The 27,689-nt window shown below is 50.7% G+C and overlaps 2 protein-coding genes across 3 annotated transcripts in view; both read left to right on the top strand.

Annotated features, from left to right (window-relative positions):
* Nucleotides 1-8,017, top strand: part of ASB18 (ankyrin repeat and SOCS box containing 18) — a 63,079-nt gene extending 55,062 nt beyond the window's left edge. Inside the window, exons 5-6 of the mRNA XM_004262559.4 lie at nt 5,781-5,894; nt 6,649-8,017. Coding sequence (XP_004262607.1) covers nt 5,781-5,894; nt 6,649-6,834 — 300 coding nt within the window. The 3' untranslated portion in view covers nt 6,835-8,017. The remainder of the gene's footprint in view (nt 1-5,780; nt 5,895-6,648) is intronic.
* A 16,239-nt stretch (nt 8,018-24,256) lies between these two features.
* GBX2 (gastrulation brain homeobox 2) lies at nt 24,257-27,433 on the top strand. Of its 2 annotated transcripts, XM_012532883.3 has the most exons (3): nt 24,257-25,205; nt 25,503-25,523; nt 26,233-26,341. In XM_012532883.3, the coding sequence occupies exons 1-3, from the start codon at nt 24,679-24,681 to the stop codon at nt 26,339-26,341; spliced, it is 657 nt and encodes a 218-aa protein (XP_012388337.1). In that variant the 5' UTR covers nt 24,257-24,678. The 2 variants fall into 2 exon arrangements, with proteins under 2 accessions (XP_012388337.1, XP_004262608.1); XM_004262560.3 differs by lacking the exon at nt 25,503-25,523 and having other exon boundaries at nt 24,257-25,201; nt 26,233-27,433.
* The last annotated feature ends 256 nt before the right edge of the window (nt 27,434-27,689 follow it).

The raw sequence follows: 27,689 nt of genomic DNA, 5'->3' as shown, positions 1-27,689 counted from the left end.
TGCCTGCCACCAGCTGAGGTTAGGCCACCACCATCTCTCCGCTAGATTGCAAAAATACCCTCGTAACTGGGATGTCTGCCCCCAATATGGCCCCATGAAACTCTTCTCGACACTGTAGCCATGGTGACATTTCTAAAATTAAAACCTGACCCTGTCACTCCTCCACTCATCCTTCAAGGCCTCTTGGGTGCCCTCGGGATAAGTCCAGCCTCCCTATCATGGCAGACAGTGGTCTTCTAGATCCGACCCTGCTTTCCTCTCCAGTCCCAGTTTTCACTACTCCCCGTGTCAAACTCCATGCCACAGCCAATATTTTTTGTTCCTTTTCACCTCCCAAGTTTGGTAAATGTTTTCTCCACCTAGAACATTTTGGTCCTCAGAACTCTCCACACCTTCCGTAACTCCTACTCCATGTCTTAGCTTGAATGTCACTTCCTCCAGAAATCTTTCCTTGATCAACTCACCACCCCATTGCAAATCTAGGTCTGAGTTAGGTGTCATTTCTAGCACCTGGTGATTCTCTCACCATAGTACTACGGCACCTATACATTTATTTTTATTACTACTACTTCTACGACTATTATTTGAGACTGTATCATTTGGGACCGTAAAATTCTGTGAAGCCAAGGCTTGCCTTTGTTATCACACAAACGTAACACAATCTTTAACTTCTAGTAGGAAATTGATTAAATATCTGTGGAATGAATGGCTTAAACAAACCAGTTAAAATAGAGACAACTTAAATAATTGTCAGGCAGGTGGTGAAACTAAATGCAACTACCAAAAGTTATTTCCCAAGGAGATCTATAGCATAAAATAAGATCTTGTACTAATTATAATCCGGAACACAAACTTCAGATGTTACGAAGGAGGGAGAAGAATTGGTTAAGAGAGGTGAGAGAAGGGATAATGGTACATCTAGAGCGCAAAAGATACTACTTTGATGTTTAGAGAAATATAGGTTAATATTTTTTTATTCTGAAGGTAACCACTAGTACAATTTTAAATGAGATATAGACTTCCAAAATATAAAAGATAGGGACTTCCCTGGTGGCACAGTGGTTAAGAATCCACCTGCCAGTGCAGGGGACATGGGTTCGATCCCTGGTCCGGGAAGATCCCACATGCTGCGGAACAGCTAAGCCCGTGCACCACAACTACTGAGCCTGCACTCTAGAGCCCACGAGCCACAACTACTGAAGCCCGAGCGCCTAGAGCCTGTGCTCTGCAACAAGAGAAGCCACCGCAATGAGAAGCCCACACAAGGTGACAAAGACCCAATGCAGCCAAAAAAAAAAATCTTTTTTAAATATATAAAAGATAAATACAAAGAAAATACAAACCTGTGTAACAGAAATCAGACAACAAAGGAAACAAGAAGCATAAAAAATCGTAAGGAATAAAATGATAGAAGTAAAACCAGACAGATTATCTATAACAATAAATACAGATTTCTTAAGTTACCCTATTACCAGTAGAGACTCTCAAACACTTTAAAACAACGTGAAACAAAAGGTTAGAATTAAAGAGTGGGCAGAGGTAATTCTAGCAAAAACAAACTGAAAATAAAATGAGGTACTGATATCAATATGCAATGTAGAAGAATCCCAGGGAAATACGCAAAATGAGAAGAAAAGATTCGCTCGACACTGATAAAGGATACAGTCCATAGTGAAGAGATAACCATTAAGAACCTTACATGCCAAAAAGAGATTATGTTACAATGGAGAAAGTAACTGAAAAATAATAATTCTAGATGATTTTTAATTCATATCTCAGTCTTTCCCATAGATAAAGTAGGGAAAAAAATTTAGAAGCTTCCAATCATAAATGTGACATATACATGTTGAACTTTGAACCGTCAAACAGAATACAACTTCTAGTACTTCAAAATCAGACATTATTTAAAGCCGGAATACAATACTCCAGAAAATTAATAGCAAAAGTTAACTTTTAAAAATAATTTGTGGAGTTCCTTGGTGGCCTAGTGGTTAGGATTCTAGGCTTTCACTGCCGTGACCCGAGTTCAATCCTTGGTTGGGAAACTGAGATCCCGCAAGCCGCAAGGCGCAGTGTGGCCAAAAATTTTAAAAAATTAACTTTTTGAAAATTTCATCACACGCTCCCAAATGAATACTGCGTCAGTAGTTATTTAATTGCAGACTGTTTAAGAAAGAAAGACAGTGACAACATTGTGCGTCAGAACTTATGGCTCGGACCACACCTCTGTTCAAAGGAAGATCCAGAGCGCTTGAAAAGTTGCTTTATTGTGACACAAGGGAAAACATATTGTCAAGTTAACTGAGCAGTCAGTCCAAGGAGGTGGAAAGAGAAATGGAGAAAGGGATTAATAACGATAAAGGCAAAAAGTAATAGTTTGGAATATTTTAAAGAGAACTGATCAATGTAATCCGATAGCTGGTTTCCTGAGGAAAAAATTAAAATAGACAAAATTCCAGCAAGACTAAACATGAAAAACAATTGCAAATACAATCATAGTGAATCTCAAATGAGACAGGGTGCTTATTCCTATATACGGTGGAGATACGCCCCTGCCCAGATTTGTTCTCCACCTGCGTGGACACGTCTGCAAGGCTCCTGGCCCTTGCTTCCTGGGTTTCACCAGTGCAGTGTCCCAGAAGTAGGGGAGGAAGGAGAGTGAGGTCAGAGGATGTAGCCACTTGGCGCCCTCTCAGCTTCAGGCTGCTTGTGTGTCCCCCGCCCAGGATCACCCACCCCATTCTCTCACCCTGCAGACCCAGAAGTGGAAGTAGCTCTGCTGCCGGCTCTATATCAATGCACTGTTCCCTGTGCTTCCCCTGGCTATAAATAAGCCCCGTATCAATAAACCCTCCTGGAATGATCCTGTATCGAGTGTGCCATCTATTCCCTGTTAGAACCCTGACTGATACGTATGAAATGCTAAATTTCTTTTCTTTTTCCAGGAAAAGATAGGTGAACAAAATTGAGCCAAGAAGAAATCAAAACAAAATATGCCAGTAACCATGAAAGAAATGGAAAATATTAAATTATCACCTACAACTAAAGGCTAGGCTTAAAAGCTTCAAATGAAAGGTCCGTCATGCTTTCTTATTTCCAATAATTATCTACTTTTCAAAATCTACCAGAGTATTAAAAAGATAGTTTTCTCAGATGGTTTTACTAAGTTAACATAAAGTGATATTAAAACCTGACAATAATAGCTCAAAAAGCTGAAACTGTAAACCACATTTAGTTATCAAGAGAGCTGCAAAAATCTTAGCAAGTTGAATCTGCCATTCTATTTAGAAGAATAGCCAGAGTCTGTTTTGTGAAGGCAAAAATGGGTTAATATTGGAAAGCCTTTTGGTATCAACTTGGTTAGAAAAAGGCAAAAAAAATAAATCCTAAAATTTGTAGTAACCTAGGAATACAAAGATATTTCCTCAGAGTATTTATGTGAAACCAATACCCAAGATTATGGTGAAATGTTAGAGACAATCCTATTAAAATTAGGACTAAGATGCTGATGCCTGCTTTCAATGTTGCTATTTAACATTGAATTTTAACGCTCTAGCCAATGTAATAGGACAATAAAAATAAATATTAATACTGAGGAGGAGAAAATACCATTATTTGCGAAAATGATTCCCTACCTGAAAAATGACCTTAATAAATAAAGTGTACTTATAAATCAATAGAAAAAAATGAATACACTGTAGAAAAAATGAGCAAAAGACATAATTTAGCAATTCACAAAAGAAGAAAGGCAAATGGTCAGCCAAAAGTAAACATGCCATATTGTACCTATCAGATTTAAATAATTAATGAGATGGTCTGGGTAGGAAGAAAGAGGCACTCTCATACTCAGTTCTTTAAAAAGTGTAATAACTTACTTATAATTTGACAGTATGTTTTAAAAGCCTTAAAACATACACAGCCTTCGACCCTGCAGTTCTACTTCCAGCAATGCAGAATAAGCAATCTAAATAACTACAGCTGGGGGCAGAGAGAGAGAGAATTGTGTTCACAGATGTTCACTGTTTATAATATCAAAAAATACTGAGGCAACTTATAGTAGTTCATTCATTGAATTCATTATGATATGTTCATACAATATTTTATGGCCACTAAAAATGATGTTTAAATGCTCATTTATAATTTTTGAATTGTTCAGAATCTATTTTGATAAAAAATAAATTTTCAAAATGATGTGCAAAGCACTAGCTCATTTTGGTATATATATTAATTCCTTGTCTAAATGCATATAACCTTAGTATATACAAAATGTTGACAGTGGTTATCTCTGAACAAAGAAATGTGAAATTTAAAAATTTTGCTTTCCTGGGTCTTAAAGGGATGTTAGATCTGAAAGAAGCTAGGTACGCTGTAAAGGGAGCAACCGTATTGGGTGTGTTCAAGGAGCACCGGTGAGCGTGCTGCAGGCCAGGCTTGCCATTGGCTCTGACTGTTGTCTACTGTAGGTATTTGGTGCCTGACCTTAGAAAAATTGCTTCACCTCAGTTTTCTCAACCAAGAAATAAAAAGAACAATTCTGCAACACTTGGTAAGTCCTAAACCTCACAAACAGAGAATAATGAAGTCGCCCTGCCCCTCCCCAAAATCAAATCTGAATTTGGTCAAGCTTCTGAACCCAACTACTAATTTACAGAAAGCCGAGAAAGAGCGGCATGCCCCAGGGATACAATCAGCAAAATCCCAACGGTGAGAAACTCTACAGGACAAATAACCTAGTTTCTTCCACAAATATGTCAACATGAAACAAAAAAGAAAGACCTGAAAATATATCAACCAATGTAAAGGTGTTGGTCTTATTTGAATTCTTATTCAAACAAACAAATGACTGTTTTTGATATAATAGCATTTAAGAGAAATTTGTGAATTTAACCATTGACTATATATTAGGTGATACTAAGAAACTATTGTTAACTTCTCAGCTGTTACAGTGACAACTGTGTTTGCATTTCTTCTAAACTTCCTTTAAGAGACACACAAATATTTACGGATGAAATGATGATACACTGAATTTGCTTTAAAATAACATTAAGGAGGGGATCTGGAGGTATGGATAGGGCAGGATTGGCCATGAACTGATGTGGGTACGTGAGGGTTTCCCCTACTATTCAGTCTACTTTGTGTACTTTCGAACTTCTTCATAACAACAACACCAAAAAGAAGTTTATTTTTTAAAAAGCAAGTACTGTTTCCATCTCTATGATGAAGCTGATGGACTTGAACTGTAGACTTTGCAAATTAGAAAATAAACATTCTTTGCCAGTGGGGACTCTGAAAATAAAACGGAAAGGCCAAGTGGAGAAGAAATGCAACAGCGAAGCAATTCTTCTCCCCCAGTTTCCCAACACATTAGAAAATCAAAGTAAGAAACTGGGAACACCATCCTTGGGCCAGATTCCCTCCCAGCAGAGCATACTTCTTTTTCTCTGAGCAGCTCCCCGGAGCCAAAGGAGCCTGCCCGGCCATCAGTATATTCCTCCTGGGAACTTGAATGCCTACCGCTTGGCCCAGACGTTTCGTGTTGATAAGACAGCCCCTTACAGAGCTCTGCCCTGTGCTTACCTGTGCACTAGCTCCTGGGGCCCTACAACGGCCCTATTGTACTGTTACTGGGATTGCTACTGTTTCCTGGGAGGACAGTGACGTCGCACAGCCAGGAAGTGGCAGCAGTGGGACCCAAGCACACCCTCCTGTCTCCCCACCCTTTCCCACCTGGACCCAAAACCCAGCCCACCCAAACTGTGCCTCTCACCATTTCCAACCAGGTGCTGAAGACCTGCGCGCCAGCCCCCGCTGTCCTCGAGGTTCTTTTCAACTCCTACCCTCAGCTCCGTGTGTCAGAGTCCTGGAGGGAGGTGATCCCTGAAGAAGTGTTTCAGGTGAGGAAGCTGCCCCTTCTTCCCCCGTTAGTACAAGACTGTCGTCTGTTTCTGTTCACCCACGGGTGTTTTGCACTAATACTCAGGTAAGTAGAAAACATCTGGAGAAGGGACGAGAAAGGCAAATTGGGGGCATATCTGAGCGTGTCTGCTTTTCTTCTGGAGGCTCAGTAATCACACAACCTGTGGTTCTGATTGGGGTCCTGTGGGCTGCAAGGAACAGAAAACCGACCCACACAGGCTTAAGAAGCTCAGGGCTGCAGTAACCAGTGTCCAGAGGAGGGTGGGCCGTGGAGGTCCTGGCTCCTGGGTGTCAGTTTCTTTCTCTGACAGCTTAAGATATGACCGAGGCAGCTGCTGGCACTGCGTCCACACACAACGAAGTCCACAGGTGACTGTCAATTAAGAAAGAGAGAACTTTTTTTTCTAGAAGCCTCTAGAAGATGTCCCCTCGTGTTTCACTGACTTGAGTCCTGTTCAGATTACTGAACAACAAAGTGTGCTCTGCAGAGCGGGTGGGCAGAGGGGAATTCTAGGAGGTTCTACCCATAGTATCTGAAATCACCCAAAGCAGACTTCCGTCTGACTGGGCAGGAGCTGCACTTGAGAAAAGTATCCGGACCCTCTCGGGGAGGGTTGTCCCGCATCAGTAGCCGGGAAAGGATCACCTGTGCCGCCAGGGCTCTTCTGTCTGGGAGAGAGACGTGTGTCGGTTCCGTGTGCCCAGACTGACGTTCCCCCGCCTTCCTTTCAGATGCACCAGCCTTTCTACCAGTCCCTCTTTGCCTTGGCCCACAGCCCGCGCTGTCTGCAGCATCTCTGCCGCTGTGCCATTCGGAAGCTGTTTAGCAGAAAGTGCTTTTATCTCGTGCCCCAGTTGCCCTTGCCGAAGTCCCTGCAAAATTACCTTCTTCTGGAGCCAGAGGGGGTTTTGCACTGAAACCCAGAGATTTGGACCAAGACACTTGTGCTCTTCTGTGGAGGCTCCAGGGTTACGAGGGGCCCTGGATGGGACTTGGCACCCACCCTGTGCACGGACCTCACCCAGCTTCAGGTCCACCTGGGCATGGAATTGGCAATAAAGGCCCTTTCTGCCTCTCAGGGTTGCTTGTAAGGACTGGAACTGTGAATATCATAGTACTTGTATCAGAAAGTACCTTTCAACGGAGGTTGAACTAAAAGGTATACATATTGTTCCAAGGTCTGTCTCCTGCCCACAATGCGTTGGCAGCATTCGAGCTGCACCCCACCCCCCCCAGCGTTCAGACCCTCTGCCTCAAGGGGAACACGCCACCCTTCCTAGTGCTCAGACCCTTGGAAAGACTTTGTCCCCCAAACATGACAGACGTACACACTGAGAGAGGACACTTCTGTATTGAGAACCCCTGCCCGGGAGCCCACTGGTGCTTCCCAGCGTATCACAGTCCAGAGTCCCTAGAAGGACGTCAGAGGGGTGGTGAGCCAGACGTTCTGATCCGATATGGGTCTTCTGTGCAACAGCCTTACCAAACGCCAGCGGATCCAGCTGTGGGGAACAGTCCAGGAAGCCAGATGCCAGGGACAGACACGGGTTCCTGGAGGTTGCCGTCAGCTCAGCCCGACCATCCGGGATCGGAGAGCATCCTTAAAGGTCGAGGGCTGTGTTAACTGTCTTTTATTTTCTGTATTCTGGTGCTTCGACATCTGGGGCCTTTCGGACCCTGGAGGGACTGCTCCTCCCAGGGTTAGCCAACTCCTAGAGATTGTAAACAACATGCCCCCAGGCATCCTTTTCAAATACAACTCGACCAACCCAGAGTTCACTACCTACCACCTCCCTGGAGCTCCAGCCACTGCCCCTCCAGAGCCAGTCCCGACAACCAAGGCCAGCCCCTCTGCCCTGGAGCCCACTGCAGTTATTCAGACTAGCCAGTCCTACGCCTGTGTGTCCTGCCTCGCCTATCCTTTCCATGGAAACCACAATAAAGTCTCTTGCCCATGTCCCCTCCCCCCACTTCCTGATCAACCCTGGTGCTTCCCCGTGTGGTGTGACCCTTCTCTTGGGAATGGTGACTAATAAACTATCTCTTCATTGATAACTGTCTCCCAATCTGTTGGCCCTACTAGACCTCACATTTTCTATTAAAAACCATCTCTTAAAACAAGGACTCTTTGTTTTCATCCTCTGAGGATAAGCAGTGCTGCACATTTTCCAGTTTGAGCCCGTGCAAGGTGCGGCTGGGACGAACCTCAGGAGGGCGGGCACGCCATCCCACTGTTTGCACTGCGGAAGTGGGGGTTCCACACCCCAGTAGATAACTGCGGTCTAAGGTGGGATGCTCTGTCTGTGAGTTAAGCCCACTGTGGAGGTGAAAAGAATGAGGGTGGGCGTCACGAAAGGAGTAGACCGGCTGCGCCTTGGTGGATGGCCAGATCTCAACACAGCGGGTCAGGCCAAGGGAGGGATAGGACAGCATCCCCCTTCAGCTGACCCACCCACATGCTGCCCTTTGAGACGGACATCTCACCCAAACGACTATGTAAGCACGGTTCAAGATCCCACACACCCTCACCCCAGGCAGATGGCTCTCCCCGAGCCCCTCCCACGTAGACATTCTGGAGCTGCCCCTGGATCAAAAGGAAAACTTGAACAAAGGCAGGGGTGCAGGAAAGTGCGCACACCGTGGAGGAACAGTGATTCGTCCGCCTGGAGGGGAGGGTCCCTATGCTTCGGCCACTGGAAGGAGGCCAGTCGGGAGGGTCTTGGCTTCCGGATCAAGGATTCTGAACTTCATTGCACAGGCCATGGGGAGCCACAGAGCAGGTGAGCAGGTGTGACCCCAGTGAGACTCTAGGAAGTTCCTGCATCCTGGAAGGGGATGCAGCACACCAGAGGGCGGGTAGGAACCCATGGTGACACCCCAGAGGTGGGGCTTCAGATCCAGGCTGCTGCACTGAGCAAGGAGAACAGTTACAGGTATCTAACGATCGCTGCAGTTTGCTCAGCTGGGAAGTGAAAGCGTGGGTACCTCTCTCACCGGGCTGGGACTCGGTGAGATAATTCGTGAGGGCAGCAGGCTTCTCCAATCTGAAGGGGTCTTGTTGAAATGCAGATCCTGACACTGGCATCTGGGGCGGGGCCCCAGATTCTGTGGGTCGGCCAACTTTAACGTTGCTGACGAGCTTGGGTGACGCCCCTGCCCCTGGTTGGTCCTACTGAGAGCAGAGTGCAAAGCCCTAGGCCCAGAGGCGGCCCAGAGAAGGAAAGCAATAAATGGTTCCTTCTCTTATTATGATTGTTTGATTATTAGGAGAAGAAAATAGCCTAATATTGGGATAAAGACTGCAAAAATGGAAAAGCAAAGCAACGTTATTTATGAGAAAAATGAGAAAGGCGGAAACAGTAAGAAATACAGCCCCAGCAGCTACTAAGGAGCCCTGTCCTCGTGGGATTTTGCAACTGAGAATCTGAGTGAGCCTCTGCTGCCTGACACAGCCTGTTCTTCAGCCTGCCCTCTCCACCCCCCTCCTCCTTAGAAAACAGGTGGTATTTCTGAATGCACTAAATTTTAAATATGTTTTGGAGTCCCGGAACAAAGTAGAACTCTTTTAAAACACATTGACTTTAAATTTCTAAAAATCTGATGAATAATGACCAATTATTACATTTTCAAAAACATGTTTTTCCCCAAATTACAGCTTAAAAACAACAACATGATTCTCAGAGTGAGCCCCAGACATCTCCCCATAGATGCCGAAATTCCACCCCTGTGGAATTCTTATTCATTATTTCACCCCCACCCCCCAAGAATTTTCTTTTAAAAAGCAGATGCTCCCAGGTAGAGCTAATCCATGAAGTTCCTTGGGGATAAACCATTCACTCATCCATTCAGTCATTTGTTCATTCCTTTAACCAACCCTGTCTGAGCCTGCTGGGGGTGGAGCCCAGGGCTTAGGGCTCAGGACCCACCACCAACAAGACAGGCTCCTAGTGGAGCTCACAGCCAAGCCAGGAAGGCCAACTTGTCAGCAAGGCTGTTGGAGAGACCTGGGCACATCGGGGGAGGTGTGGAGAGAAAGGGCCACTTTCTCCACTTTCTCTCTGGCTTCACCTCTGCATCGAATGAGGGCCCCTGTTCCCAAGGCAGGTGGCAGTGCGGGCGCTTTGCAGCTTCCCTCACCAACACACTCATCAGGCAGTCACGTGACATCCCCGATGAGCACCCACTCCGCCCTCCCCCACCAGCCAGTACCATATGCGGTGGGTCCAGTACCTCCAGTATAGTAGCGCTCTTGGTCAACCTGGACCCATGTGCAACAGAAACAGAGCAATGAAAGATGTCAGGAAGTCCTTTACCCTGCCCCCAACTCAGGTACGTGACTGCTGCACAGAAAAATAGGAAATAAACCGGCGCTAGAAATTAGTTCTGAATCAGCCGCGTTCTAGTGGCTCCAGATGTGCTGAAAACGATTCCTGATGTATGGTCATGAGTGCATGGGACAAAAATGGCAAGTGTGGTGGTCTGGGGGTTATCTTAACCATCAAATGGGATGGAATTCATTCCTAGTTTTTCAGAATTTAATTACTGCTAGCAACTTGCTTTGTTAAGCAAAAAATAAAATAACTGAAAAAATTTGTAGTATTGATGACTGTCTAGCTTTGCCCTATGGGTCATGTGGCAGGAGGTTCTAAAATGAAGGGGACTTGCATAATTCCACACAGATAAGGGGGGGAGGGGAAGGACGAGACTAAGAGAAGGAGGGAGAGAGAAAAGGTGGGAAGGAGGGAGCGAAGTAACTTAGCTGAGTAAAACATCCGAAATCTTTGCAGCTAGAGTTATCTTGTCTGTCTTCTTTTCCAGTGAAGAAAACATACCCTGGTATTTCTTTTTTTTTTTTTTTTTTTTTTTTTGCGGTACGCGGGCCTCTCACTGCTGTGGCCTCTCCCGTTGTGGATCACAGGCTCCGGACGCGCAGGCTCAGCGGCCTTGGCTCACGGGCCCAGCCGCTCCGCGGCATGTGGGATCTTCCCGGACCGGGGCACGAACCCGTGTCCCCTGCATCGGCAGGCGGACTCTCAACCACTGCGCCACCAGGGACGCCCCCTGGTATTTCTTTTATTAAAGGGTAAAAGTGTTTTCCATTCTTAAACAGTTCATATTAAACATCATTATTTTTCTCTCTGAGTATATTACATAAACTCAATTCCATAAGACCTAAACTTTTTAAATTTTAAATTTAGTGTTTAATGATGCATTCACATGGTTCAAAAGTCAGAGGGTAATAAAAGAGTAGATGATGTTTCTACTAAAAAGGAAAGAGAGCAGAGGAATATTTTCCCTCAAACTTTGAGTATCTTTGACTATACAACTGTCATCTGACCGCAGAGAATTCAAAAATACACACATGAGGTTCTCTGCCTACAATGGTCCTGAGAAGTTTCACCCCTTTCCATCCCGACCATACCCTGGACAGGATGAGATGTCCACAGCACAGCTAGATGGCCAGACACAACCCACAGCCCACAGGCAGGCAGGGCACGGACATGGCACGGTGGGATGTGTCATGTTTAAAATTCTGAAGGCGGCATTGGGCTTCTCTTATTAGTGAACTTAAAATCCATTTAAGTTTAAGTTCCATGACAGTCATCCATTGCGCATGTTTTGAAGAAAATCAAAACCACTGACTCTTTAGGAAGCATTTGCTAATCCCAGTAACTGTATATGATCACCACAGTTTCAGTCTCCGAAATAACCCTTACGTTTTCACGTTGATGGGGCAGGCTGTTGAACTTTTGCAAAGAACACTTAACCCTCTACAAAAACGGTATAAAATACAGGCTTGGAGAATGAGTGGGTCTGCTCCAGTGACGGGTCCTGACACGGACATCTGAGAGAGAGCTTAATCACTGCAATTGCGGACGTTATTAGCTTGCCAAGTGCTTTTCATCTTTTAAGGGCTGCCCAAGGACCAAGTGATAAACCAGGAATATTGCATCTTTTATTCCATTATTTCAAGAATAAATTATTCCTTAGTCAAATTTTCTACGTGCACTTGGGATATTCAGGAGTCCCAAAGTTTCAACTAGGATCAAGGTCGCGTCTTATTTTTGGCTTTCAGTCGGCTTTTCAAACTCTAGGGTTTGTCTTGAAATTGTCAGTATTGTTCTGATTTAAAACAAAAATTAATCTCGTTAAATTGCTAAAAAATAAGCCTGAGTGAGGTCAATTCCTACAGCCCAGCGGGAGGATTCCAGCGTTGAAACTTATTTTCATGGGGTCCTGCAGGTGGCGCCATAAGCAAACGGTCTTAACCGGCCCACCAACCGGCTCTCCCCGGAATCAGAAGACAAGATTTTAGCTCACATGCTAAAGGGGCGGAGAGTATAGGAAAACTATAGAATCGTGACATATCATATAGAATTATGTTGCTATAATTTTAAAAATCCGTAATTAAAATATTGATTATGGGTTTGCCTACTTCCTTTGTATTAAGTATGCACGTTTTATAGGCAATGTGTTTATAAATAAATATAATTTTAAGTTGACTCTTTCACGATGCCATAATGACAGCCCAATCCTCATTTATGTGTTCAACGTGTTCTTTAACAAAATTATACATTCACCATTGCAATGTAACTAGCTGGGTTTTCAGCCTTCATCTAATCTTCTGGAAAGGTATTTCTGCAGTCCTAACACTCTGCTTAATCACTCCAATAAAAAGAGTAGATTTCTTTGTAATGCAATTTGTAAGCAATAAACATGATTGAGAATGCAGTGTTTGCTGTCGACTATGTTTAACGCAGGGTTTTAATTCGGTGTGTAATTATTCATTTGGTAGGCACTTTTCCCATTCACGTATCTTTTCCCTGCTCTGAAAAAAGTTGGTAAGTTGGGAAGACATTGGGGAAACAGGATTTTCTAGTACTTTGTGCAAGCCGGAGTTTGATGCAGATGTCATGGAAAAAGAACCTTTTTTTATCTGCTAAAAACAGGAGGTCATATTAACTCCCAGTACAGACACATAAAAATGTGATTATGGGTTCTAAACACAACGCAGTGGGCTCCTAGCTAACAATGAGATTTCTAGGAAGTGATGCATAAATTCTTCAAAAATGACACATTTCTCACGTTTCATTCCAATTAAATTACTGAGGCAGCTAACAGCGAGGAGCACAAAGTACGGGGGTAAAATGAGGGTTTTCTTCTTGTAACTGTATCTCTGTGAAAGTATATTTTTATGAGAAGCAGTTAATATTACGCTATTATTTTTCAACTGCGCTGGAAGGGATATCTTGAGTCTTTCTTGTCGAGAGCTCTCCCCGGAAGAGTCTGCTCCTTTGTTTCCTGCGTTTACTAATAAGGGAGAATTGCTCCGCAGGCTACAGCCCCAACCCGGGTCTCTGGAGTGAAAGAGCCAGCCTGAAAGGGGTTCCGGGTGTCAGTCCTCAGGGTCCCAGGGTCGGGCCCAGTAGCTGCCCACAGGCCTACGGCCGCGTGACTCAAATACGCCCGGAGCTCCACTTACAAACTGCGGCGCGGGGCCGGGGGTAAGGGATTGGGGGTCCGCACCCACCCGCGATCCGCTAACACGCGGGGCGGGTCCTCCAGCGCCCGGCCCAGGTCTCCGGATCCTGAGTGCCCCGCGGCCGCGCAGGGGAGGTTCTCCGGGTGGGCCGGGAGGGGGATCTAATGGGGGGGAAGACCTGCTAGGCCAGCCCGCCGTGCCCCCCCTCCGGGCGAGCCTGCGGGCGTGAGGGTCCAGCCCCGCTCCCAGGACGACTGGGCTCAGGGCTGCTCCCCCGCAAAGGAGGCCAGAGGAGCGCAAGACCGCCCGGGGGGAGGCGGGAGGGGGCGTCGGAAGACAAAAGGATGTGAAGCTTTAAATTCAAAAAGATGTTTTTGAAAGCCTCGTCCTGGGGTTTGAAAGGCGCACCGAGGACAGCGGCAGAGCGATCCCAATCAGAAATGCGATTTGAAGTCCTAATGAACTTGATTGCGTGAACATTTATAATCCCCCATGGCCCTAAATGAAATCAGATATAATCAGAAGATACAGGGAAGGGAGTGTTTACAGCCGACGCCGGGCGGCTGCGGGACGGGGTGATGCGGCCCCGGTATTGATGTCGAAAATGATGGATAACGCGGGAATGGCAAATATACTATTTGTCTAATGGCTCGGCAATTAAATTCCCCTGTAAATGACCCATGCCTCATTTCATCCTAATCTATGGAATTTTGATTGAATTCGTCAGCTCTAATTGAAAAATACTGCACTTTAATGTCTGCATTGCAGTTTCAGGACGAGAGTGGTTTTAATGAGACAGTGACCCCCTGACCCGGGAATATTTGAGACTTTCACTCGGAATTTAAAGCCAGAAGATTGCTCAACTGAGCGCTGCGATATCCGCCCCTGTATCCACGTTCATCTATCTCCAGACGCGATTTAATAAACGCACTTGGGGATAAATGCGCCCCCGACCCTCGCGCCCACGTGGCAACCAAGGGGCGCCCCCTCCCGGAGATAAGAGTGGAGGAGGCTCGGGGCGGTGCAGTGGCGATCCAGGGGAGGGGGCCTGTCCCCTTCCCCGCCCCGGTGCCCCGCCCCCGCCCCCGCCCCGCCGGCTCCAGGCCCTATCGCTGACCACTGCCTGCGACTTCCCGGGCCAAACTCAGGCATCCCCGCCCCCCAGGAGGCGGCCCAGCTGCCTGCGACCCGTGCACGGGAAGATGGGACCGACTTCCGACGCGCTTTATACGCAAACGACGAGGCGAAGACATCCCTAAGAAATTAGCTACTTGCCGAAGCATATTTACTACACTGAAATGAATTAAAGAGAGACATTTTAAGTCGTGCCAACGAGATAATTGGGCCACCTTAAAACTGGAGATTTTGCCCCTTTCCATAAAAAAAGCAAGCCGGGGGTGCGGTAAAAATCGCCCCCCACACCCGAAACGAGATCAGGCCCGGCTGCTCAGAGAACGGAAGTCTGGGAGTGCGAGGGAATAGTCCCGGCGGGGACCTTGACGCGGCGACCCTCCAGCCCGGCTCCCCGGCTCCAAGGGGCCGATCCCGACAGAGGCCCGCAGGGGGCGCCGGCGAGCCAGGGTCCTGCAGCGAGAGCGGAGTGCTGCCGAGCGGAAAGGGCGGGTCAGCCCTTGGTCCCTGGCTGGCATCCCACCTCCCAGCTTCGTCCGCCCGCAGCGTCCCCACGGGGTTCGAAACTCCAGCGGTGGGATGGGGATGGGGGCCCTGGGGAGATGGAGTTTGGGGGGAAGCAAGACGCCAAAGTGTTCAGGTTGCCCACCCCTCCCCAAAGAGGAATGTATTTGAGCTTTGTTCGTTTAGCACATGAACACAGTTTACAGATATTTTATTTAAAGTAAAATAATCTGAAATGACAGAGAAGTCATCTCCCTGGGCAGGCAGTGCCTAGCGCCCTTCTAATGCTAAACTTAGTGATGAGGGCCGACTGCAGAGGGACGCTCCGGGGCCGGTGACTGTCGGCGCCTCGGCCTCCGTTTGTGCAAAGAGGATGAAGCTGTGCCGACGCAGGGGTGGCGCTTCGGGACCTCTCTCCTCCCGGGGAAGGCCTCGTGTGTCGTTAAATACTGTACCGCATCCTGATCCACTGGTGGCCTGTGCTTTGTTTTCAGTGCTAAAGAGTCTTGAGATCAGAGGCTGCCTCAAATTGATACTCTCGCTCTGAGCGCACAGGCTTGCCGCCCTGGCTGCCCCGCGTCCACCCAGCACCTGCAGCGCTCCAGGGCGGCGGGCTTGCTTGCAATTTAGAGACCCTCCCGAGCATTCGCTCCGGGCTAGGCGCCCTGCCACTTAGTGCTACGCGATCTAGTTCAGACCACCCGTGACATAAGCAATCTGTTAATTATCTGCCTTTTAGGGAAGCAGTCAGGCCGCTGGTGAGACAGAGCCGGCATTCCCGCCCATTACGCGGATGGAAAAACTGAGGCCGGGGTGAACTCAGCGGTGCACCCAGGCCCCTCAGGCCCAGGTGTCAGAGGGTTTCTTATCCTTTCCGCTTCTAGGCCCTGCTCAGGAGGAATCAAAGAACTAGGAGAACTTTACATGGATTTTTAAAGAGAGACAATGTGGTTTTTCTGTGATCACGTCCAAAATCTGATCATATATCTTAAGGCCTTGCGCAATCACGCAAGTCTGATTTTTACCCCCTCATTTGTGACAAAGCCTTCTCTTGTAGCCTAGACGTTTAAAATGAAAAGAAATTGGGACTTTTTCTGTGCAGTTGTAGACATGAAAAAGGTAGACTCCCCGACCCTTCTAATTCCGCAGAAGGGGAGCCCGCTTCCGTCCCCTTGGACCCGCAGAGCCGAAAGAGGCCCTAAAGCCGATGCCATTACCCACATGACACGTAGGCGGCACTCTAGATCGCCGCGCGCTCCACACACCCAAGGTGCTTTCCACACTAATATTTTTGAAATTTCAAAGTCTGAAATAACTGTTTCCTGCCATTCTCTCATTAATTTATTAATATATAACACTTTTTGACTTCTGTTTACAGACTTTAAATAACCTTGTTAGATGATTAAAATTAAAATGTCAATGTAACATTTGCTTCCACAATAAATGATCCATTTCTTTACATTTTAAAGTATAAGTTTCCGAATAACTTACAATATACTGAACGAACTGAATTTTAAGGGTTTTGGGGTAAGAATGAAGTTGAACTTTAAGAAGTCTCTCATCTCTTAAGTCTTCTGGGGTCTTCTTTGCAGTTTAAGTGGGTCTGAGAGAAACTTGAGGAAAGAGGGAAAATTATAACAACCAAGAGATGAAGTAGCCTCATATGCTCAGGGGGAGAGCTGAGGGGCAGACGGCCTGAAGGAGCCCACTCACCGAGCCTTCGCCTCTGCCCTGCTATGGGGTCTGTGACTGTCCTCAAGGGCTGCTCTGCTGTGGCCTGGTCAGAGCAGGCAAGGGACACCCAAGGGAGCCTTCAGAAGCAGCCTCGGAGCCCCTCTGCTGGTGTCAGTGGCAATGTCCCCTGCAGGCGGAAGTCACCTCAGTACGGCTCACCTCCGTACATGAGTGTGAAGGAGCTACGAGAATAACCTCCCCTCCCAGGGGTGTCATCATGCAGAATAAATACTACATAGCGAGATGTGAGCAGCCTTTCTTTAATGCTCTGCTCATCGTTCAGAAACAAAACAAAACACTCTTTCAACAAACCCACACACACAAGGGGCAACATGGCCCGTGCAAAATATTTTCATGTCCTACAAAACCCAGAAATGTCCCCTAGGGAGGTGTGGGGACAGCATTCTAAAGTTTTCTGGGTTTTTCCCACTGTGTCTCAAAGAACTGCACTCCTCATTCCCTCATTTTCCTGTCTGGGTGCGTATGCTGAAGCAAGTTGGTCCCCAAATGAAAACACATGGGGAGGGGCAGTATTAAGGTCTGCTCTCTATCCTGGTTCTTGGTTCCTTCTTTCTCTAAAGTTTGGGGACTTCAGGCTGCACCCACAAGGGAGATACAATTGTTGGTAGCAAACTTACGCAAATTGAGTCTTCTGTATATTTTCAGATGATAAATGGAGGAAATTCAAAGAAATTCTTTTGTTTCGGAGGCCTAGGAGATCAGCATTTCCAATTATTTCTGCAATCACCACCAAGGAGGGGTTGTATATTGGGGGACATGAGGCGGAAGGTTTTAGAGGTTTGTTTAGAGACCTGAAAACAAGGATTCCCTCCTCCTAGTAGATTCCAACCTTCTCAGGCAGTGACAAGGAGCAATGAGGACAGTGGGTGTGTACGATCGAACCAGGGAACAGTGTATATTGTCCCAGCTTGGCAAAAACAGATGCCCAGAAAGCTGGCTCACCCCCTTGCGGCCCATGACTTACCCATGACTTACACCCACCCTCAGGTCAGTGAGCAAAGGAGCCTGGGGAGGTGAGGGCTCAAAGAGTCTGAGTGTCGAGGAAGGGGGAGTTGAGTCCTGTGGCCAGCCTCTACTGACTGTCCTTTTCATGGGCTCTGGTTCTTGGTGGCTTTCAAGCCCCTCAAACAAGGGTCAAAGACCTACACTGGAATTTTCCTCCAATGTGGAATGGGTCCACCCCAGTGGTTTGGGGGTAAGCACTCTTCTCTTCCATGCTTCTGAAAGTTGGGGGCCCTATTATAAGTGAAGTGTTCCTGGTTACCTTTTCAAGTGGCTTCCACATCTACAGTTAGTTCCATTTAATGGTTGATTATAATAGAATGGCTCTCTCCCCACCTCCATCAGCCCACACTGGCTCCTGTCCTCCCATGGGAAACATCTGTCATTTAAGTCAATCCTCCCCCGAGAGTCAGATCTGTCCTCTGGGAAAACCTCGTGGGGCTGGGTTGGTCAGTTACAGACATACCTACCCTTGAGGTTCCCAGATAGGCTTATTGATAAGCGAACTTTTTACAATGACCTTTCCCCCAGAAATCCATGGGAGGGATTCGTTAGGAGGCACAGAGGCCATCCCAATTCTCCCTCCACATTTAGCCAACATCTCTCCCCTCTGTTTACACCCAGTGCCCTGCCCCGTCCGGTGACATCCTTTCTGGGTCACAGTTTCTTAATCGGAGGGGGCAGGAACCAGAGGACATCCAGGCTCTGCTTCGCAGGCATCTCTGGAGAAAGGAGAAACGCAGTGCCGCCTGGGAGCATCTCTGCGTTTTATTCGGTCCCTGCAGAAGTTGAAGTCGGAGCAGCGCCCTTGATTGTGGTGGCAGTTGATCCAAACACCCTCTTGCTCCCTCCAGTGTGGTTTCCAAAGGGTTAAATGGATGAACTCTAGGTAAACCTCGTCCTCTTTAACAGACAACACCCCTGCAGGGGGTCGGGGCCATCAAGGGGTGGCTGCTCGGCCGTGGTTCGCGAGGGCCCAGGAGTCCCCAGAGGCTCCAGTCTGAGTCCCTTGGCGGGCTCTCCCGGGCCACGCGGTCTCCTCCCGAGAGCTGGAAGCTGGGAGGGCGCACTGCTGAGCCCCGGCCATCGGTCGCTTCCTACTTCCGCATCCCCTGGACGCCGGCTGTGTCCGGCCCAGGACCGTCACAGTGTGTCCGGCGCCTTCCGGATAAGGCGGGCGGGATGGGACGGGAGGGGGACAGTAGCTGACCCGGGCGTTCCAGGAGGGTTGCCGGTACGGCGGTTCCCAAGGCCCCCCGGCTCAGGCTGGCGCACCCCGTCACCCCTCGGTGCCCTCTGCCCGCCTCCCGGGCCGCCGTTTACGCGGCCCCGGGATTAGCATCTCTGTGAAGTCCCGCAAACAATGCCCGCTGTGCGGGGAGATGAAAGTCGGGCGCCGGGTAGCGGGGCGCGTTTGAAGTCCCCGAAAGGTGGGGCCGCGGGAATCCGAGGGGGCAGATGCGTAGAGATAAAGGCAGGTGAGAAGTGCCGCGCGGCCTGCGCCTCCCTCCCCGGCGCTCCCGGGCCTGGGGTTAGTGAACTCGCGCGGCCTCCCAGACGCGCGGCCCGAGCCAGGCCCGCGGGAAGGATGCGGGCGCTACTCCCCCGGCAGCCAGGCCCTCGCCCGAGGCCTCGGCCCCGCAACTACGGCCCTCGGGCCGGCTCCCGGCCTGGCCTCCGCCCGGTGCTTCTTCCTGCCAGCTTGGGAGCTCCGGGGTGGACGGGCTCAGTCCCCGCTGAGAATCCGCTTTGCCGGGGCTGGGTGCTCCCGGGGAGATGCGTGGTGAGCGCGGGCGCGGGGCTTCCAGGACGAAGGTGTCAGGCGATCCAATACCCCCAGTGGTCACGAACTCCCCACTCCAAGCTCCGGGGCTATTCTTAAAAGGAACTAGGACCCCTGCCTGCGCCCTTGGACGCCTGGACCCCGGCTCTGGAGCCGAGGCCCGCGTGGGGTGCGGGGGAACCTCGAGCTCCACGCGCTCGCAGCTGGCGTCTGGGTGCGCCGTCGGCGCGTCCGCGCCCGCAGTCTCGCGGCTCCCGGGAGGTGTAGGACCTCCCCGCCCTGGTCCCCAGATCCCACCAGGGCTCGGCTCGCGGGCCACGCGGCCGTGGCTCCGCCCGTTCCTCCGCGCTGGGGTGGGGAGGGCAGCGCAGGTGTGAGGGTCACGTTTCCCCGACTGCAGTCCTGCGGGGAACAATTTCCAACTCCTCCAAGGAAATGCAAAAAAAAAAAAAAAAATCTCTTCACGTTTCTGGTTTGCGGTTTTGTTTCCGCTATTTTGAGGGTGGGGGACAAAAAGCAAAACTTTCTACAGAAGAATGTCGCAGCACACACGGTGCTGCAAAGTGTTTCTTCTTCAGGGCGCTTTAGAAAACCCCCCGGTCCTGCTTTCTGCACGGCCAAGGAGCAGAATAATGAAACCAAAGACTTTTATTTTATAAACCACTTGATCTTTGCTTGGGAAACTCTATTAATTGAATGGGTTTGCCTTTTTTGCCAGTCCCCTTTATCATTATTTATGGGCTTTAAATTGTTTAAAGTTCCCTTGACGTTCAATTTACAAGTTTGGGGACTTTTTTTGTTCTGCCTTTTGTCCTGGAGAAAGACATCGTGTTGGAAGTGCTTTGAAAAGCCAAACATGAGAGGTTGGCAATGAAAGGGAAGCGGGCGAGATCCCTTTTAATTCCGTTCTGTTGGTGAATGGCTCTTTTACATAATTGCAGGAGCTATTTCAAAGCCAGCCAAGGGCTGCCTTCACTTAGAACCACATGGAGTCTATTTTGGGCTTTCAGATTTAAAAAAAAAAAAAAAATGGCTGAATAAAATAGTTAAAAAAGATGAGGCTTCAATGCTTTCTACTACTTGCAAATTGGTGTGTCTGATGGGGAATTTTACACAAGCACCCCTTTGTAAGTGCATCTTGGGCTTGGGAGGGACTGTTCTGGGTTAGCTGGGTGTGAATCCCAATTGCCCTTCCATAAATAAAACCCATCCCAAGCTATTTCCCAACTATTGCCAGGAGCAAGAGCTGCGGCAATGACCTAATGATCAGGCCACTCAAAGTCCCTATAAATAAAAACAACATGGTTGCCCGAGAAACCGGCCCGTAGCCTGGGACTGGGCGGCGGGCCGGAACACCCGGCCCGCTAAGCCCGCGGGTTTCTCCGCACCCACGGAGACCTGGGGCTCCCACGCTGCCTTCTCTCCACGACCACCCGGGACCTCGACCCTAGCGGCATCGTGGAAGCGCGCGGTTCGCGGTGCTTCCTTCTCCGGGCTGGACTCCACAGGCCAACGCAAGTTTGCTGCATGAATATTCATTTCCTTGTGCATTGAGCATTTTACACTCAGCCTCCATACACCTGCGTGCAAAAGCTGACTGGGACAGCCCCGAAGCGTGGCGACAACTTAATTACCATCACATTTACTGACGTCTGATGTTTTAAGTGGCCTAATACTGTCTTGACACCAGCTTGGCACCGGCCGAGGAAAGTGTCCAGGGGCTGGGCCAACTTCATCCCGACTGGAGTTTCCCCGGGAAAAAAAAAGTTCGCAGAAGTTAACTGGAGTTGGAGGATGCAAGATCTCCCTTCGGGTGCATCCTTCGCTCTTCCTCCTCGGAGGGAGGGGACAGGGGACACCTAAGGCAAAGTTGCAAAGGTCTGTGCCGGCCGGTTTTCCCGCGCTGCCTGGGCCGAGCTGAACCACCGGGAGCTCTACAGTTGGAGGGAGTTCCGAGCTAGGCAGGTCGGAATCCGAAGGATGGATAAGCGGTGTACCTGTCTCTCGCTGCCCAGAAATCTCTCCGAGGAGCAGTGGAAAAACTCTAAAGGCTTTTATTATCTACTGTCCCCTCGCTCTGAACGCTTTGTAGGTAGCTCAGGTGCCCCGAATGAATCTCGTTAACCACGGCGAAACACAAGGATCCTTTTATGACGCGAACAGTCGTTTTCTAAGCAGTTAAGCATTAGATGAGAAAATATGACTGCACTGCATTCGAGAAAAAGCACACTAGTAAATAAAATTCATATTGAGGAGAATTCCCTTCACTCCTTAACTAATAAAGGACATTAGGACTATAACCCCTGTAGTCAATACTTTCCACGGCAGTTTACGGGTGCAAATAATATGCCATTAAATTATTTCAAGTGTACCTATAATTCAGTGGACCTCAATCTCCTTGCTGAACTTTAAATGTGGAATTATCACCGAAATAATCAAAGGAACCTCTGTCCCTTGGAGGGTAATCAGGGGATGGAAGTCCCTAGAACAACATTTTTACGCCAAAATAGCAAAGTGGATGGCAAATCTGCTTAGGTAAAATGAGTAACAGCTTACACAGACATGCCAGTGTCAAGCAGCGAAGGGACCCGGCTGCATCAACGTAAATCAAGTAGTCGAGCGTTTTTTTTTTTTTTTCTTTAGTATTCAAAAAACAAGGTAACCCTGCCCAAGACGGTGTGACTGTAACTATCTCATAATGAGAGGGAGTATTTATTATGCTCATAAAGAAACCAGACTTTTGCCCTGGGCTTCGATTTTTTTTTTTCTTTTCCTTTTCTTCTTGTGCTTCCTTTGCAGGAGTGGAGAAAGAGGGATAGCGCTTACAGAGCCCACAGACGTCTCCTTCCCCATGGATCCCAACGGGAATTCATTTCCCCTCACGCCGCCTAAGCCACCTCGGGGTCTGGGCGTGAAGGGAGTGGAGGCAATACAGGCAGCGTCCTAATGAATTCCTTTCAAACCGCCTGCGGCCGGAGTCATCTATTACTGCGGCCTGGAGTGGGGAAAAACGCTGGAGACGCCTTTGTCCTGGTGGGGGGGCTGGGGGAGGAGGCGAGGAGAGGGAGGGCGGCTGGCGGCAGGGACAGCGAGTTTTCTCAGCCCTCCGGGGCGCCGAGGATGCACACTCCCCTCGCTCCTCCAGGGCCCGTTGGGTGGGCAGTGGGTCCCCGGCCAGACTCCCGGCTGAGGAGGTGGTCCAGGATTAAGACGTCCCCCAGGGGGCCTTCGGGTTAAAGCCAGAGAAAGAAGAAGAGCGAGAAAGAAGAGCTTCAAAGAATCAGGTCGATAAATTCATAAAGATCGATTTATCTTTATCTCCCAATTAAATGTGCTTGTAAGTGATACACAGCACACGTCCAACACGGGCCAACTCCCCAACCACTAGCTCCTTGGCTTGAGCTGATTTTTAATGACCGGCGTAACAGTGCTCTTCTCTCCTCTCCTCCCGAGTCCGGTGCTTGTCGGCCGTTCCGGGCGAACGTCTAGACCCGGGAAGTTGGAGCCGAGGCCCTGGAGGCGCGTGGAAGCCCCGCGCGCGCTGGCGCGCTTTGCACGGTCTGCCCTTGCCACGAAAGGATTCCATTTTAAAAGGGAATACAAGAGCTGAAAGTTTTGTTTTTATCACGGTGAAGGGGATAAGAACATTCCTAACACTCACCCCATCCCCGCCAATTCCCTTACTCCCAAGTTCTGGGTTTTTACCACTGTCGAGACGGGGGAAACATCTTGAGGGAATCGGCTCCATCCTGCAGTAGGCAAAGGGGAACCGCGCACCCTGGAGTCCTCGCGCTGGAAACCTGGCGGCGGCGCCGGGGTGAGCGCTCCCTCCGTTCCCAACGTGCTTAATTAGCGCCTATTTACAAAACGCAGCATTTATTTGCGCAAACATCATAAAGCTTTCATCAGGATAATCTCACGTTATACAAACTGGAAGCACAGCAACTCCCCCCTTCCTCCCCGAGGATGGAGCAGATAAAGGACTCGCTTTATTATCATAATTATCGTGGCTGTTATTTTGGTGCGCAGGCAAAGTGTGTAAATAGGTGCGATGATTAAGAATGTCATGAAAAATGAGAAGGGATCGCTCACTGGAGGGCCCAGCTCGGGATGGGGGCATCAGCAGCCTCCCCACGGCGCCGGGAACGCGGGGGCGCCTCGAGCAACCCGGCGGGTTCCCTGCGGCGGGCAGGGGCTGCTAGCTCCCGGCCGGCGCCCTAGGGGCGGACCTGGAGGGGCAGAACCTTGCCCCCAACTCCGGGAACCTCGCCCGGACCCCGGGAGCAGCAGCAGCAGCACGCAGCAGGTTTGCTCCAAAGCATGCACCAAAGAAATAAAACGCCCGCGGTTTAGACGCGGCCGTCGCTAGACCCGAAAGCCGCCCTTGGAGGCGGCCTCGTTGAGGCTGCCGAGCCCCGAGTTTCGAGCCTAGGAGGTGCCAATGGCCCCTTTCAAGTTTGCGCGGCGCGGGCCAGGCGCACAAGCTCCGGCTCTCTGGGCCGCGCGCTGCGCTCGCGGCGTCCACAGCCTGCTCTCGGCCAGCCCTGGTGGAAGGGGCGGAGCCCCCACTTTCGCCCCGCCCACTCCTGGCGCAGCCAATAGGCGGCGGCTCCCGGCCCCACGTGAGGGGAGCCCGGCCGGGCAGCAGGCAAAATGTGAATGAGAAAGAGGAGCGCGATTTAAAGGTGCTGGCGGCGCCCGCCGAAGACAAGTGCGCCAGCTTCGCGCGCTCCCCTGCGGCCCGCAGGAGGCGACCGACAGCCAGACAGACAGACGGACGCGCAGACGGCTGCGAGCCCGGGCCGAGGGCCGCGAAAGCGACGCGCGCGGGCTCCGACGGGCAAACGGCGGGCGGCAGCTCCAGAGAGCCCGCGGGGCCCGGGCGCCCGCTCCACTCCGGGGCGCACGGCCTCACTCGCCCACCGCCCGCACCAGCTCCCGCCAGGCATGCAGCGGGCCCAGGACTGAGGGGTATCTGCTCTCCGGGTCCCGCTCGGCCCCAGCCCGGTGCACCAAGTTGTGCTCCCGGCGCCTGGCGGGCTTCCCGGTGGCGGCGCGGCGCGGGGACTTTTCGCCTCTCGCGGGCCTCTCCCGAGCGCGTCTATGAGCGCAGCGTTCCCGCCGTCGCTGATGATGATGCAGCGCCCGCTGGGGAGTAGTACCGCCTTCAGCATAGACTCGCTGATCGGCAGCCCGCCGCAGCCCAGCCCCGGCCATTTCGTCTACACTGGCTACCCTATGTTCATGCCCTACCGGCCGGTGGTGCTGCCGCCGCCGCCGCCGCCGCCGCCCGCGCTGCCCCAGGCCGCGCTGCAACCGGCGCTGCCGCCCGCGCACCCTCACCACCAGATCCCCAGCCTGCCCACCAGCTTCTGCTCCAGCTTGGCGCAGGGCATGGCGCTCACCTCCACGCTCATGGCCACGCTGCCCGGCGGCTTCTCCGCGTCTCCCCAGCACCAGGAGGCGGCGGCTGCCCGGAAGTTCGCGCCGCAGCCGCTGCCTGGCGGTGGCAACTTCGACAAGGCAGAGGCGCTGCAAGCCGACGCGGAGGATGGCAAAGGCTTCTTGGCCAAGGAGGGCTCGCTGCTTGCCTTCTCCGCGGCCGAGGCTGTGCAGGCGTCGCTCGGTGAGTCGGCGGCGCGCGCGACCCGGGCGGGAGGGCGCGGGGGCGCGCCAGCTCCGTGTTCCCGCGGGGACCGAGGGGATGAGGCCGAGCCCCCGCCCGCCCCTCGCCCCGGATCCACCGGCCTGAGGAGCCGGAGGATGCAGCGGAGCTGCGCGGCGGGGCCTCCGGAGGGCATTTAGAGCCACGCAGCAAGCGCGGGGGGCGCGGAGTGCGCATTCAGAGCCCCAGGCCAGCTGCTGCTCTGAGCGGCGAATTTATCTGCCGGCCCCTTTGGCCGAGTCTTGCACTCCCCCATCTCCAGCGCTGTGACCTGGGATCCCGGGTAGGTTTCGGCCTTTGGGGAGGGGGGTTGGGCTGCGCGACTTCGCAGGGAGGGTGCCGAAGGGCGTCCAGACCTATTAAACCCCTTTACCAGGCTTGCTGCTTGCCTGGGAGAATCGGATTCCTAGGAGGCTGTGCGTCCGCATGTGTGTGCTGGGGTGTCCGGTGGGAACTTCTTCTAAGACTACAAAACTTCCCTTTGACCAACATCATCTGTCTCAAAACCCGACATGGTCTGGGATCTGCACCTCCCTGTGCACTCACGCTGGCTGTGATGAAATTGAAGTTCACAGAATTTTGGCGGCGGCGGCGGCGGGGAGGGAGGTGGGCGGGCAGGATGAATCGTGAACTCCCCCTCAGTCCTCACCCAGCCCCCACCCCGGGGACAAAGAGGACGCTCTCTTGGGCCTCACGCCTCCTGTTACTTCTGCCTTAAGCTGCGGGAGGCTGGGAGGGTGCAGAGAAGGCCTGGTGGCCCCTTGAGTGATGGTTCTGGGCAAAGGGCCGTCGCCTGTACTGTCTCCTCCTCTCCCTTGAGCTTTCTCACGCCCCCCCCCCTTCTCTACCCCTCAAAGGCCAGGAAGTCACAATGTGTTAATGTCACAGAAAGACAATCCGCTAAGGGGGGAAAATGCCCGAGGGACGGTGGGAAAGGGAAAGGAAGGCCAGTGTGCGAAATGTAATAAAACGCCGTTTGGTTTTGCTTTCAGTCGGGGCTGTCAGAGGGCAAGGGAAAGACGAGTCAAAGGTGGAAGACGACCCGAAGGGCAAGGAGGAGAGTTTCTCGCTGGAGAGCGATCTGGACTACAGCTCGGATGACAATCTGACTGGCCAGGCGGCTCACAAGGAGGAAGACCCCGGCCACGCGCTGGAGGAGACCCCGCCGAGCGGCGGCGGCGCGGGCAGCACCACGTCCACGGGCAAGAACCGGCGGCGGCGGACTGCCTTCACCAGCGAGCAGCTCCTCGAGCTAGAGAAGGAGTTCCACTGCAAAAAGTACCTCTCGCTGACCGAGCGCTCACAGATCGCTCACGCCCTCAAACTCAGCGAGGTGCAGGTGAAAATCTGGTTCCAGAACCGCCGGGCCAAGTGGAAACGGGTGAAAGCTGGCAATGCCAATTCCAAGACAGGGGAGCCCTCCAGGAACCCCAAGATCGTTGTCCCCATCCCCGTCCACGTCAGCAGGTTCGCCATTAGAAGTCAGCATCAGCAGCTGGAGCAGGCCCGCCCCTGAGGGCCCAGGGAGGGCTAGGGCCTGGACCACCGTGGAGAAGCCACAGTGCCCGAGGGAACCCATGGTGGACTCCACCGTGTCTGAGGCAAAACTCAAAGTCACCCCCCAACTTTGGACATCCCCAGCAAATTGAGAGTATATTCATGAAACAGGCTTGAAAGACTGCTTTTGAAGGGGCCACAGCTACACCTGAAGACACACTAAATATTTATTATACTACCCTACTTTGTACATTAGATGTCTATATAGACTGGATCTCAGCTGCTGTATTTTGAAAGTTATAGGACCCAACTACCCAGTAATGTCCTCCAGCCACATTCCAGAAGAGAACAAAACCTCTGCTGTAACCTGCCACGCACAGCAGCCACTTTTCCATACTTTTCCAAAGGTAAACATCACATGCAGGAACGAACACTGGGGTCTCCATTTCTTTTTGTTTCTATTCTGGCGTTTTTAGTTGACTGAAAAGCAGACGTTTTGGGGCAGCCTGGAAATTCGCTTTGCTTTGGTTTTGCCTGGCTTTCTTTCCTGGGGTTGCATATCCTATGAGCCATGTCTGAAGCACGTCTCCGTTGTGTTTAATTTATTTCAATGTAGCTTATTTTCGTATAAGTTATGACATTAAAACAATCTCAGTCTTGTGAATAATAAAAAGGAGAGAGAGAGGGAAAGACCAATTCTTGGGTCTCATAAGTTTGTCCAGATTTGACTGCTTAGAGGGAACCGCCTGCCGGCGTGTGGCCAGGCAGCTGGTCTGAGACCAGTACTGGATGAACACCCTGTGTGCAGGGCCTCCTCAAGCCGGCCGGACGTGAGCCGCACAGCACCTCACCAGGTTTGAAATAGGCCAGCAAGAGCTCCAACTGGGTTATCAATTTGAGCAAAGCTAATTTTCACTTTAGAAATCTAACATCTTCCCCTCTGCTCAGCCTA

The sequence above is a fragment of the Orcinus orca genome, chromosome 7 (assembly GCF_937001465.1).
Source record: "Orcinus orca chromosome 7, mOrcOrc1.1, whole genome shotgun sequence".
NCBI lineage: Eukaryota > Metazoa > Chordata > Mammalia > Artiodactyla > Delphinidae > Orcinus > Orcinus orca.
The sequence above is the reverse complement of the archived record's forward strand: the minus strand, read 5'-3'. Positions and strand labels throughout refer to the sequence as shown.